This window comes from Mustela erminea, chromosome 10, assembly GCF_009829155.1.
Source record: "Mustela erminea isolate mMusErm1 chromosome 10, mMusErm1.Pri, whole genome shotgun sequence".
NCBI lineage: Eukaryota > Metazoa > Chordata > Mammalia > Carnivora > Mustelidae > Mustela > Mustela erminea.
The window spans coordinates 81,583,105-81,597,305 of NC_045623.1; the positions used below are offsets into that span (position 1 = coordinate 81,583,105).

The following is a 14,201-nucleotide window of genomic DNA, read 5'->3' on the forward strand; positions in this document are numbered from 1 at the left end:
CCCTCTGCTCCGGCGGGCGCGTCTCCTCCAGCTGGTCGGGCCGCTAGGCTGCCGACGTCGCCCAGCTCGCGGTGCCAGCTCTCTTGCTCCACGCCCGGCTCCCAGGCTCCGTGCCCTCGCAGATGAAGGGACTGGGGGCGGCAGGGCGGATGGGGACATCTGGGAAGCGAGGAGAGTCCTCGTTCTCCGGGCGTCCCCCTAAACCGGGTCCAGGGTCCCCTTCCCCGCCCCCTGCGCAGGTGTGAGCGCGCGAGTGTACGCCTCGGCGGGCGTGAGTGTGAAGTGTGTGTGCGCGGGGGAGTGCGCGGAGGGAGCGCGGGCGGCGGGCGGCGCGGGAGGCGGGAGGCAGGGCGCGGGGAGGGGGCTGGGAGGGAGTGTGTGCGCGCGTGCAACTCCACTCCGGGGCTTTGTGCGAGCCCGGGCTATAGCATTGGCGGCGGCTGGAGGAGGAGCGGCCGGAGAGGCGTGCAGCCCGCCCGCCAGCGCCCGGCAGCCAGGGCAGGTGGGAGCCCGCGCGGGAGCCGAGCCGAAGCGAGCCGGAGCGGAGTCCGAGCGGAGCCCGGGCGGAGCCCAAGAGCCTAGCTCGCGGGCGGCCCGTGGGCGGCAGCCGGGCGGGGCGGGCGCCGGCGGGGCGGCCCCCCAGTAAGATGTGCGCGGCGCCGCGGGGCGCCCCCCACTCGCAGCGGCGCTCCGGAGCCGGGCAGCTGGGCCAGGCGGCGCCTCGGGGGCTGCTGCGCGCCCGCGCCTAGAGCTGCCGCCCAGGGAGCCCGCCACGGCCGCGCCCCGGGCACGCTCGGCGGCGCCCAACGATGACCGCTCCCTGGCGGCGCCTCCGGAGTCTGGTTTGGGAATACTGGGCCGGGCTCCTCGTGTGCGCCTTCTGGATCCCGGACTCGCGCGGGATGCCCCACGTCATCCGGATCGGTAAGGGCTCCCCGGAGCCGCGGGTCTCTGTGCGACCGGGCGGGGGCGGGAATGGGGGGGCCAATGAACGCGATCCCAAGAGATTTTCCCGATCTCTCCGGGCAGCCGGGGCCAGGTGACCACCGGCAGCTCATCCCGGTGAGGACAAAGTTCCAAAGCCGGGGTCACGGGGCCTTACTTAGTGGGGGAGGAGGCGGCCGGGCCGAGGCGGGCGAGGGGCCCTTGGCGCGCTAGTGGGAGGCCAGACCGGGCTGAGAGTAACGAAGCGTTCCAACCCCAACCCGAGTGGCGGGCGCATTCCCCCGCGACTGTCAGCACGACCGGCCGCAGACCGAGTTCTGGGACCCGGCTTCCCCGCGGAGCGGGAACCCTGGGGAAGGCGCCAACTTCTCTTGCCTTCTGGCTCCCCGCAGACCCCTCGCCCCCACCGAGGACACGGCTCCAGCTGCCGCGGCGGGGACGCGGGAGACGGCTTCGCAGGACGGGGGCATTGGGTCTCCTCTCCCGGCGGCCGCGCACGTCCTCGGGGGCCCCATCCGGCCAGATAGCTTGGGGCAGAGTAGGGGCAGCCCCCCGCCGGTCGCTCCTGCGGTCGCCCGCGGCTGGGGGGAAGGGAGCGACCGAGCCTAGCCGCCGAGGCTGGGAAGGCGGCGGGAGGGATGCGAGCGGCTTTGAAAGTTAGCCGAAATCCCTCCGCAGCTGGCGGCGGCTGGCGGGGCTGCGCGCGGCTTTCCGGGGCTTCCGCGTCTCCGCTCTCTTCTCTTACTCGGGGCTTTAACTTTGTTGTGGCCGCCCCAGGCGCCCTGTAGGCAGCGCTCTGGGCAGTGCGGGGGGCCGTGCGGGGGGCCGTGCGGGGGGCCCTCCGGGTGCGAGGCCCGTGCCTGCCAGGGCTGGGCCCGGCCTGGCCACGCGGGAGCCTCGGCCACGCAGGGCCTGCGCCCGCCGCCAGACCGGACATTTGGGCCGCCTGGGTTCTCGAGGCGCCACCACCACTTCTGGCCCCGGGCGGGCCGAGCTCTGCTGAACCAGGGCCACCTTCCTCCCTTGTGGCTCTTCTCCCGGCGCGGACTGCTAGAGGCGTGAGGGGGTGCAGGGAACCAAGGTGGGGCTTCGTTTCCGTACTTGAGGTTTTCCTAGGAGGCAGTCAGGAATCTGGGGGTGGGGGTCTGTCTTCGTGGCTTGCTCTTGGGCCCCACAATCTCTTGAACTCAACATCGGGTTGGGGGTACAGCGCAGTTCCCAAGCGCTGCCCACGCCGGGGTCTTTCAATCCATGCCGACTGGACTGGCAGACTCACTCAGATCCAACTCCGAGGCAGAGGAGGCCAGGCACGGGGCTCTGGGGACAACCCTCACGGTCAGACTTAACCCTTTGCAGTTCAGGCTGCTCTTGCAAAACAAAAAACAAACAAAACAAAACAAAAACAAACAAAAAAACCCACCGTCCTCTGTCTCAGTTCTTTTGCCTGCTCCAGCTCCCAGTCTGGTCACCATTCCAGGGGCAAAGCAGTCCCTTAGTAGTGGGCCAACACTTCTTTTATTCCATCCTTCCTTCTCTGTTTTTAGGGTGCACTTGGGAGGAGGGAGGGGAGACCAAAAGGTGCTGTGTGCCCATCCCATGCATTGCAGGTTCCTCTTCTGTGGTTCTTCCCTCTGCAGGGGGGGTGGGGGGAACTGGCTATGCTGTAGCCCTGCCTCAGGGATGGAGGGCTTTTGAGGGCCCGGGAAGTCAGGAGCAGATGAGGACAGCCCCTAAGGATGAGCCAAGGAGGGGCAGAATGATGTATCCTTACCTGCCCCCTCTTACTGTGAAATTGACTTGCACTGGGGGCTCCTCCCTGCTCTGAGGGGAAGCCCCAGCCTGCCTGCCCTTTCTTGGGTTCAGCTTGTAATAATGCAATTAAGGATGGCAAAGCCCTCCTCTCTTCTAATCTTCTTCGTATTAAGCCCCAGGATTAATTAGCGTGTCGGCCCAAGCCATTTATATCTGAGAGCCCTGCCCCATTTGATTCCCAGCCCGAGGACTGGGGTGCTGTGCAGATGCCAAACGTGACCGCAGGAGCTGTGCCAGCTTGGACGGAGGATGGGAAGGCTCTAAGGCCTCTGGGCTTCTGGAGCTTCCTGGGGAGCTGAACTCCCATCGTTCTGAGCCTAGGCTGGAGCCTTAGCTGGAGCCAGGGAACCGCAGTGGACATGGTGTTTGCATGTGGACATGGTGCTTGCACACACACACACACACACACACACACACAATTGCATGCCGAAACCCAAACATACCGCCTTGGCTGGGTCTGACACCATCCTTCCTTTTCTGATCCACTCATGGGATTCCAGGGCTCTGGCTGGGGCTGCAGGAATTGAGGTTCTGGGAATTGGACTCTGGAGCATGCTGGGTGCTTCTGGTTCTCCAGACGGGTGCCTGAGCCCCTGTGCCTGAGCCTCCAGCAGGCAGGCATCCCTAAACACCAGCCTGGAAGTGGGTTTTCCTGCAGGTGTCTGAGGGGCTCTCTGGGCCAGGGAGCAGCGTACCCGCCCCTCTCTTTGTGCTGTTTTTTGGGGGCTGAAATTTCCTCTTAGACAAGGAGATGGATAGCTCAGCAGTGTGACAGAGTGTTCAAACAATCCATCTTGAATAGATGAATTGCATTGCTCTGTCTTTTTGTAATTGTGTCTATCAGAGGGAGAGGTCAAGGCATTGATTGCTTGGATGGTTTGCAAGTAACAAAGGAGAGCGAGGGAGAGAGCGAGGGAGAGAGAGTAATTGGATTGTAGTCTGCGGGAAAAAATGATCATTGATTATTTTTTATGAATATGTGGAAGATGTATCTGCGTGTGATTATCAAGTGTTGCTCATTGAAGGTTTTCAAGGCATATTGTTCAGCATTTTATTATTACTGTTATCATCGTTATTATTGTTGAGATGGATTCTGGTCTTAACTCATGGAAAGCAGTTTAATGTACGGGTCCTCTCAGCCAGATGGGCTTTACTGACCTCACGTGGGAACCTGGATCTCCTGGTTACGTGACCTAGAAGCTGAAGCGGAGGGGCCTTAGGGTGGAAGCTAGGAGGCCTGGGTTTCCTGCTCTGTCTTCTGCCCATTTACTAAGCCATTTTGGTCAAATCACACTGTTCTCCCCAGCATCAAGCCTCAGTTGCCTCATCTGTTACCCGTAGGGTTGGCTGTGACAGTTTGAGATATTCTGCGGCTTTGAAGTACGTCTGACAGCAGACTGGTCGGGACTGCCCTGTCCGTGACATTGTAGGTTTCGTGGTTCCCCGAGGTGCCCTTGTGTTATATGCACACTGTAGGATCGAGGGCCAGCTTGGGACTTGAAAAGGGAACCAGACAGTGGAGGCAGCAGCTGGGAAGCTCTAGTGGATGATGATGCTCTCTAGCCAGGCAGGGGGAGGTTCAGAGCCAAGTGACTGCAGAGACATAAAGCAGGTGTATGTGTTGGGGTGGGGGTGGCAGGGAAGGGCTGGCTCAGTCTGAGAATGTCCGAACATCCACAGACAGAGCAGGACAGATGAGCCTCGAGCCCCAAGCCTGGGCTGGGGAGCCCAGTGGGCAAGCGCAGCAGTCTGTCCCTAGGGAATGAGATCCCATCCCCCAGAGTTCCCCCCACCAGCCCCGTCCACTGTCCGCCTCTTCTGTGATCAGTTCACCCACATGGTCCTGAACGTTCATCTCCTGAGTTTGGGAGCCGTGTGTAAAACAATGAGGAATTTCTCACTGTGACTGGTGATGCGCTGAGACGTTGCTGCCTTGTAGGAGCAGACAGGAGCTGAATGAAGATCAATAGGGCTTTCCCCCCTGGAAGTAAATAGCTTCAGACAAGACCTGGGAGTGGCCCGAGGGGCCTTGGAAAGCATTAACTTGAGGAATTTCTGCCTCCACTTTACAGCCCAACCACTCCTGTCAGCCCGGGGTTCCCTCCTCCTCCAAGCTGGAGTTTAATTTCTTCTTGATGCCTGCCTCGCACTGCGCTAAACAGTCTTTCGACGTCAGGATGATCTGGGGTTTTTGGAGGTGGCTTATGCAGGGCGAGTCAGGCATTGTGTCCTGCCTGGGCTCTTCCAAGGTCACTTGCATCCCCCTGGTGCTGGCATGACAGCTGACTTCAGAAGTCCAACTCGCTGTGCTATTTTGAAAGGGCTTTGAGGGGCAGCTCTTTGTCCCCCACCCCTTCAGGAAGGCAAGGCTGCTTAGCTGCTTTTAGGATCCTTGCTAGGGCTTGTGAGCCTCCCTGAGTCCCTGTGTTCCACAGACTCTCTGTGTTCCGGCTCTAGGAAGCAAAGTCCCCCCAAGGAAGAAGCACAGAGTCTCCTGTGGACGTTAGAAGTCTCCCTCCTCTTAGGGCTGGGCTCCAAGGCCATATATAGGGGAGGTGGCCTGAGGCTGCTTGGGGTGCCCTTTTGGGAGGAGACTCGGTTGTGCTCAGCAACTCGGTTTGTTTATGATCTGCTGAGGCCACACTTCCTCCATCCCATGACAGACAGCTGCCCCTGCCTCCTGGGACTTGAGCCTGAGCCCCACCTTGTTTTCTCCAGACCCTCTAGAGGGACAGTGGAGAAACTAGAGCCAGGGCTCCATTTGACTGGGCAGCAGCAGCAGCAGAGAAGAGCCTGGAGCGCTCCAGGCCCTGCCCAGCAACAATGAGGAGCGAAGTTCCAGGAGCAGGGTTTGTCCTCCTGAGGCTGGTGTGACTGGACTGGAGCTCTGCATGGATGGAGGGGCCCTAGGGCCAGGTGCACACAGCGTCGGGGGTTCCTGGGCTGGAGTAGCCCTTCTCCCAGGTGCCAATTCCCCCTCAGCAGCACCAGGGGGCAGTGTGCCTGTGTTGAGGTATCTATGTGTGTCTCCTGCCTGGGGCCCCACCTGGGGCTGGAGCGACATCACATCACACACAACAGGGACAAAACGAGGGCCGCAGTTTACAGAGCACTTACAAGGTTCCAGGTACCGTGGGGTTCCAAACGCGGACCAGCCATGCGGGGGGATACTAAGCATTCAGTAAATGCAGCTGCTGCGATGTCCCCGCCCCCCGCCCCCGCTCCCCCATCTTACTTAGCCTTCGCTGCCCAGAAGGCATTGTTTCCTTTTTGCAGATGAGGAAACTAAGCTTGGCAAAGTCGCATACTTACTTGCCTGAGATCACAGGGCCAGAGAGAGAGATAGACGCGGGATGGGAACCCCTGGCAGCCTGACTCCAGGTCCTGTGTGTCTGACTGTGTGATTGGAAGTGTGAAAGCACCGGGTGGCAGAGGTGCTGAGCGGAGCTCCCCAGCCCCCATGGCTCTGGGTGCTGCATGTGGCCTCGTAGGGCTGGGCTCTGTCTGGCCTGGGGTTGGAGAGGGCTGTGTGGATTCTGCGACGTTTAACCCTGCCAGTGCTGGTATGCAGAGTCCCGCTGTCCTTGCGGATGGCCGCGTGGCAGATTTGCTTCGTCTAGAGGAAAGAATGGGTGGTCTTTGCCACCCCTCCCACCAACACACTCATATGGACTCCATCCCACCTTGTTCGGGCTTCTGGACTCTGTCCAACACTCCAGTTCAAGCCTGAAATGAAGGATGGCCTTTCCCTTGGGGATGGATGTCCCCCCCCAACCCCTGCCATAGGAATCCTTCTGCTCTGGGGACTCCTGCCTACTCACTCCCTTGGCAGCCACCAGGCTGTCCTCACAGACATCGTCAGAGCCTTGCGGAAAGGGCCCCATGGCTGTGTCTCCCCCCACCTCCATCCTTCCGCCAGTGAGCTGGCAAGAGCAGGTGGTCGGTGAATTGTTCTTTGTTCTTCCTTTTCCCCTCACCTCCCTTTACCCTCCCCAATCCCAACCCCTCCCCCTTCCAACATCCTTTCCAGGCTAATAGGTTTTATGGTCATTTGATTTTTTTAAGCAAGAGTCACATCCCGACCTTCTAGATAGAGCCCGCTTGCCAGGAATTGAGACCAGTGGACAGAATGCGGGGCAGGCCCGCTGACGCTGGGCTCTGGAACCTGAACTCTCTCCCAGATTCTCTGGGCTGGGTGTGGGCACCTGGGTGCAGCCCTTCTGCCAGGCCACCTCTACAAGAGCAAAGGCAAATTCAAATTTACCTTTCTCATTCACCATGTTCCTTCTTCCTGGGGGATGCAGGGAGACTGGGGTGATGGTGGCCACCAGGGATGGAGTGGTTCTGAAAGTGGGGGAAAACCGCACTGCTGAGAGCCCCTGGAGAGGTGACAGGTTTGAAACAGGCACAAGCAGATGGGTCATGTTATTTCCCAGGACCTTGTTTTCCCCATCTGTAAAATGGGGATGATACCATCTGCCTCCCAGAATCAGAGAGGTAGGATGTCTTTGCAGAAGAGATTAAATGCTGCCCAAAGACTGGCCTTTCTTCTTGCTGGTGTTCACGGGGTGTGACAGCATCATAGGGCCTGGATGAGGGGGAGGTGAGTGAGCAGGCTGGGGGGTTCAGCAGGCTCTCACATAGTGACCCTGGGCCAGTGCCCCTGACCGCAAGAGGGGGCCCTTGCTGAAATGTTGTGCCCCTGAGAGCCTCGTGGACTGGACCAACACCTATGCTTGCTCATGGAGTCTCTGCTTGCTTCTGCTTCTCCCTGTGCCCCAGAGACAAAGCTCTATTAGAGTGGAAGTGTGGAGACTGGGTGGAGACCCAAGGTGTTGGGTTTGAGGACCACAGGTCCTTCTGATCTTGCTTTTGTTAACCTTTGGCCCCATTCTATGGCAGCCATGACCAGAGCAGCTCAGCACCCCCCCACACCTGGTTTTATTTCCTTTGGAGTTATGTCTGGGGTCCCCCTGCCTCTGACTATAAGCCTGGCAGTCCCCTCTCCCCAAAGGTCACTCTGTCACGTTCTCCGCCTTGCTTCCTTGGGTCTCTCTGCCTTGTTTACCAGGGCTGACCGGCCTTGGCCGGGGTTAGGCTTGTGGGTGTGTCTAGGGCTTTCTCCTGGGCATGAGTGTCCTGCCTCCCCTGTTGGACAAGAAGCTGCTCCAAAGGGTAGAAGGCCGCCTCTCCCCCCATCACTACCAAGAGGCGGAATGAGTTGTTTTGGAGTCAGATAATATATTTCGTTGGTTCTAAGATGGACTTCCTGCCTCCACCTTCTCACTTCCCTGAAATCACTGTGTGTCGCATGTCATAACTGGGATCACATACAGGATTTTTTTCTTTCTTGGCCTCTCAACACATCACGGTGCATCCGGGGTTTGGCAAAATGTGGTGGATCTGAGTTAGGCTGTGAGTCTGACATGTCTGCGCCTTGTGACGTTGGGCAAGTCACGTGACCCCGGAGCCTCCGTTTCTTCCTCTACGAGGTAGAAATACTACTATTAGGCAGAACCGTATTCAGATGTTTTTGACCTGCAAAAATTTCATATGGCGGAACCTTACAGTATCATCTTCCCAGAGTTAGTGTGAGGATTAACGAAGATAAAGTGTCTAAAGCTGTTTGCACGGTGCCTGATGTTTAATAAATGTTAGGAAAGAAAGGATCCTCTCAGGGTGGGGGCCATGTCTCTGCCGTCAGACTATGAGCTCTGAGGCTTATGTACCCTCTGCCTTGGGGCCAACCCTGGTGCCCAGTACTCCGTGCAGCTCAGTACATGGCATTCACCCACTGCCTGCACACCTGTGTGTCCCACAGCGGAAATGGTAGGATCTGGCTGTCTGTGACTATTATCCACGGCATTAGGGAGAGAGAGAGAAAGAGGTGCCCTTCAGGATGCTTCTGCATGTTAGCTCCCAGACTCCTCCTGGCCTGCTGTTTATCACATACTTGCAGCCCATGGGCATATTTGCAGCCTTCTCATTGAAATGTATTTTGCATGTGTTCAGAGCTGAGAAGACCCTGGTTGTGGGATGCTCTGTAGGAATTGATCCTGGGGAGTCCTGATCCATCCTTCTTGGAGATGAAGTTCCATCTTGCATCTTGGGCAGGCGGGTGCAGCCCAGAGAGGGTCTGCGGCTGAAGGCTGGACCTCAGGGGATAGACACTGCTGTCTCTGCTGGGAGACATCAGGTAATGAGGCCACGGCAAGAGCTGGGGAGGAGAGAGTCCCCATGGTGATCATACAGATCGGGGATAATGAGATGGAGTGAGATCCGGGGGGAGTGGCAGCTTCGACTCCAAATCCTTTGGTGCCATGCTGAATGGTGGCTAAGGAAGGCAGGGGAAAAAAGGGAGCGAGAAGGAGCTAAGATTCTAGTTTGTGTGAAGAGGGTTCCAATCCATAGGAGACAATTAAGTCTTGCGCTATTAAAGGGACGGATGTAGATAGGCTGCTGATGGAAGGGGGTTTATAGAGTTCTCAGAACAACTGCAGGGATGAGCTCTTTAAATATGGGAACGAGGGGGACTTGTGCAAAGCCTTCCTGCATCTGCTTTGCAGAACTGAAATATGCTATTCCAAAAAGCCTGCCCAATTGGGCGGAAAAGCAGGAGCAGGGAGCCAAGGACTTCCCAGGGCTCCACGGCATCACAGCATCACATCTCCTGTCGGTGGTGGAGAATCACAGGATTGAGGCTGAAAAGGACCCCAGGGGTCATTCTAGGCCTCTGGTTCTCAAACATCAGCATGCATAAAAATCACCTGGAGTGCTCGTTAAAATCCAGATCGCTGGGCCCCACCTGCAGAGCTTCTGATTGGGTGGGTCTGGGGGAGGCCTGGAATTTTACATTTTTAACAGGGCCCCAGATAATGCTGATGATGCTCATCTGTGGCCTACCCTGTAAGGACCACTGTTTTAAGTCACTGCAGGACCCCCCTCCTTACGGGTGGATCTCTGGTCTCTATTGAATACCACCTGAGACAGGAAGCTCACTACTTCAGACTCTGTTTTGTTCCTGACTGCAAATGTTTTGGCTGATTATCATCTTTGTTGCAAGTTTCCCCCTAAAATTCATCTCCCCGCAGTTCTGGGGAAGGCCACAGAACTTGGATGTTGAGAGTGTAGGTTTGGAGATCTACCTGTCTGAGTTTAAACCCTCTTCGTCCTCCAGACTCTGACACTTTGGGTAAGTCACTTAACTTCTTGGCCTTAGCTTTCCTCACCTACAAATGGGGATAACAATAGATTTGACCTCATGGGGTCGTTGTGAGAATGAATCCGCCTGGCACCAGAGAAGTTGTCCGTGCACTTTCACAGTCCAGTATTGTGGGTCAGTTCACTGGTTCTGGAATCTGCCAGCCCCTGACTTCAAAGCCTGCCTCCATCATGTACCCCCCTTCCCACCTCGGGTGATCTTGGGCAAATTAATCTCTCATAGTAATGATAATAATAACAACAACAACAATAATAGCATCCGCCTTGCAGGGTTGTTGCAAGGCTTAAATGAGTTAATGCTATACAGTGTTTAGACCACAGCCGTGGTGAACACTTAACAAATGCTGTCCATTAATCTTATGTTACAATCCCCATGCCCACTGATTCTGGTTCGTGTTTGCTTCCTGTCCCACCATGCAACCCTATGGAAATGTAAAGGCATTTCTCCAAATTAAAATTTTCCAAATTGAAGATGCTCAGTTCTAAAAAAAAAAAAAAAAAAAGTCTTCGTTCTTCCCCCAAAAAAGATGTTCCGTTCTTCCTCCGAGGTGTTGAGAGCTATCCATGGTGCTGCCTGTGAGTTGCATCCAGTGAGTGCACCGCTTCCTGGGGTCTCGGCTGCCACGTCTTCTTGTACAATCCAGACCACCATCTCCAACCTTTCGGCAGTTATTCCGCCTTGCCACGTTATGCTGAGCTGGTGGTCTCTTAAGATCACCTGGTCTTTTGCACAGGCATCGCTGCTGATCTAGAACTTCTCTCATCTCCCCTTTGGCAGTTGATCTTTGGAGACTAAAGGCAGGACCTGTCATTTATCCTCAGTAAATCCTATCACTGAACCTTCAGGCGGTTATTCTCACTTGTTGTTTCTGGACCACCAAAGCCCATTCTGGGCCCTCCATCCTCAGGAGGTAGACATGAATTTCACCCTCTTGGTCCTCCTGCCCCAGGGGTCTGTGGTGGGGGAGAGGCTGAGTGGTTATGGGCCTACACTACTGTTGGGGCTCGAATCCTGTGCTCTGGGTGGTACAGCTTTTGTGGCTCCCGTTCCGCTCTGTGCCGTCGGAACCTGGGATGAACCCGCCTGCCCTCCCTTCAGTTGTGTCTGCCAACAGCATGCCAGGCAGGGTATGGCCAATGTCAGAGTCTTGGCTTAATTCAGTGATCTTTGGGCCACTATCCTATACTTTAACCAGCTTCAAAACCCCACTAGCTTGCTTTTTGCTTTCAGATCCTTCACCTCCTGCTCTGGTTGGCAGACTCAGACTCTGTCTCTCCTTGCCTCACCCATACTCTCTGTTCCCCTCTGCCGAACACCCAGGTCTTCAGGGGTCACTGTGCCTTCCTTCCCACCATGGGCCTCTATTCTTGCTGTTCTTTCCAAGAAACTCCTAGTCATCCTTCAAATTTCAGCAAATGTGCCTCTTCTTGCAGGAAGATTTTCTTGACTACTGCCCGCTTCTGTGGGTCCCCACAGCACCCTACATTCCCTTGTCATAGCATTTACTATACAAGCAGGGACCCAGATGGCTTATTCCCAACTTTATCCAGTGTCTCTACTTAGTACGTGACTAACAACTATTTGTTGAATAGATGAACGCATGGGTGGATACAGTCATTTGAACAGAAGTTCACCCACCCGCTCTGATATTCAGCTCCACACCTTTTCCATCTGGTCAGCAGGATTGTGTGAAAGACACCATTAGATTCTTCTACTAAGTCAAAGTTCTAGTGAAGTCTGTGGTGTCCTGAGATGCTAATTCAGCACCCTCTATGCTAAGACTTTTTCCACGTAGTTAGCTTGGGCAGAACTGGACTATTTAGAGGAATAGGTCCTTCTTTTCCCCAGGCCTAGACTGGTCTTTACATCCATTGTCTGGTTTGTATCATGATGATTCTCCTCTTGAGAGGGACACAAGCTGTCTACTTCAAGGAGAAACTGAAGAAGAGCTCACGGTCTCACTCATCCCTCCTCCCCACTAGTCCCTCAGCATCTTTCCTGCTCCCTCTGGAAAGTGAGCCAAGAAAGGGAACTTCTGCTGTTTGTTCTTACCAGGCAGGCCACTCTGGATGGCTGGCAGGCAGGGTTAGGCCTCTCCGTTTTCTGTCTCACCATGTCACTTCCTCCTGCTAGGGTGTGTGTGTGGATAATAGGTCTCCTTGTCAGCTCTGTGTAAAGCAGAGGTGTTGATAGTTGACTTGGAGATTCAGGCTGTATAGACAGTCAGCCTGGGCCTGGGGATGTGCGGCATCTGTGTTCTTGGGAGTGTGAGTGTGTACACATGTATGTGTTTGTGTACTTAGAAGAAATAACCATTTGAAGATTTGCTTCTCTAGCATACACTTCCCAAAGTGTGGCTCAACAGCCATTCTTTATCCGAATAAGCCCAAAGAGTAACTGTAGTGACTTTCCTTTGGGTCACTGGGAAACTGAAGACTTCAGTGGTGCTTCCAGTTCCTGGCAGACTGAGCTGATGGGTCTGCCATATTTGTGTAGCCGAGAGTGAGGCCGGGCCAGATTCGTGCTAGAGCCCTGGGCTTCCCCTCTTGTGCTGCACAGCACCAGGCTCTCCCCTGAGGCCATGCCCTCCCCTTTCTTGCTTCCTTCCCCAAGGAAACAGATGACACATTATGAGCAGAAAGAGCCTGTTGCCTACATGGCCATTTTTCCTGCCCAGTTTAATAGAGGTGACAGCCGTCTATTTTACTTGTCTCGTAACATCGAATCAGTAAATAAAATATGGGTGAACTCTCAGGTTTAGCTGAATTATGGCTGGTCCATGGGGACGGAGGGCTGGGGAGAGCTGAGCAGAGAGATTGAATCCCTGGCTTGTTGCAAGAGAGGCTGAGCCTTGTGTCCTCTTCTGGCTCCAGGAAATCTTTCAGTGCTGAAGAAGGCCAGGCAAGGTCATCCTGTTGACAGTCTCTGAGTTCACGGAAATCCAGAACACAAAGAGGGGGTCCCCAAGTGTTGGAGCTAGAAGAGTATAGGACCTATTTTTACTTTTTCCTATCATAGATTGGGAAACTGAGGACTAAAAGAAGGGACATGCTTTGTGCCTCATCCCTTGGGGAGCCATAGGAGAATCAGATGAAAACATGGGTCTCTGACCCCCAAGTCTATTGAGAAAACTCCCTCCCCATTCCTATCTCACACACACGCACACATGCACATAGGCATGCACACATTTGAAGCTTTACATTTACAGTTTTGAGATAGAGACTCAGTTTTTCCAGTGCTGAGAAACAGACCTACAAAACATTTTTCCACGTTGAGGGGGAAATACGAAACCAGATTCATATGTGTTTAGAAAGGCTCTTAGATAATTGATACACCCTATGTAGTTCCCCAAGAGACCAGGAGATTAAGGGTCACCCCTAACCTCTGGGTTCAGCACCACGGAGAGCAGTCAGGCCCTGGGGTACGGAGTGGGCATCATCTCCCACTGACTCTCCTAGCAGGGGTGATGTGGTTGTTGTCAGGTCTTGCTAAACAGGCATTCTTTTTCCAAATGCTATTCCTCTAGGACTCTGGTGTTCATAAACCGGACTGAGATGTTTAGCAGGCACACAGTAGGCTAAGAAGAATGATTATCTGTGTTCATTTAAATCAAGTAATTCACAGTAAAAGAAAATGAAAGAGAACAGATAGAATTTTTTCCCTCCTCCTCCCACCCCCAACATAAATTGTTCCTAAGCCTTTGGTGCCTTGTACGGCTTGTCTGCTAGGGAGCAGTAGCAGATGACAAAACGAGTGAACATTCTATTGTCAAAGATCACACCTGATACCAAGCGTCTTTGCTCAGCTTGTCAGCGTCAGCTTTCACATTGCATTTGGTAAGCAGGCTTGTGTTATGTATTTTTATCCTGCTAAATGTGATTCCTTAAAAGTATTTTGTGTGTTATTATTTTCTGAGTTGTGGAACCCTGCATACCTATAATAGAGCCACATTTTCTGCTAGTAAATAAAATTACTCCTCGCTCAGGTGATGGGAATTAAATGTGTCACAGCTTCGTGGTTTTCCCCAAAGAACCCCACAAGTCCCAGGTGCTCCGCCACCTGGATGTGTCTGAGAAGCCTGGCGATGGGGCTGGGGAGTGACAGAGGTCTCTCCTAGACAGGAAAGGCACTCCGGGAGTGGCCTCCACCTGCCTCAGAGAAAGGGAACCTTTTGTCAGTCACTGAGATGCTGGGAGCTGGCTGGAACACCTGGCCTAGAAGC

The 14,201-nt window shown here is 54.9% G+C and overlaps 1 protein-coding gene across 6 annotated transcripts in view; it reads left to right on the forward strand.

The window, feature by feature from the left end:
- The first annotated feature begins 365 nt into the window (after nucleotides 1-365).
- Nucleotides 366-14,201, forward strand: part of GRIK3 (glutamate ionotropic receptor kainate type subunit 3) — a 222,012-nt gene continuing 208,176 nt past the window's right edge. For all 6 annotated transcript variants that reach the window (XM_032302639.1, XM_032302642.1, XM_032302641.1 and 3 more), the window contains exon 1: nucleotides 366-924. In XM_032302639.1, coding sequence (XP_032158530.1) covers nucleotides 810-924 — 115 coding nt within the window. In that variant the 5' untranslated portion in view covers nucleotides 366-809. The remainder of the gene's footprint in view (nucleotides 925-14,201) is intronic.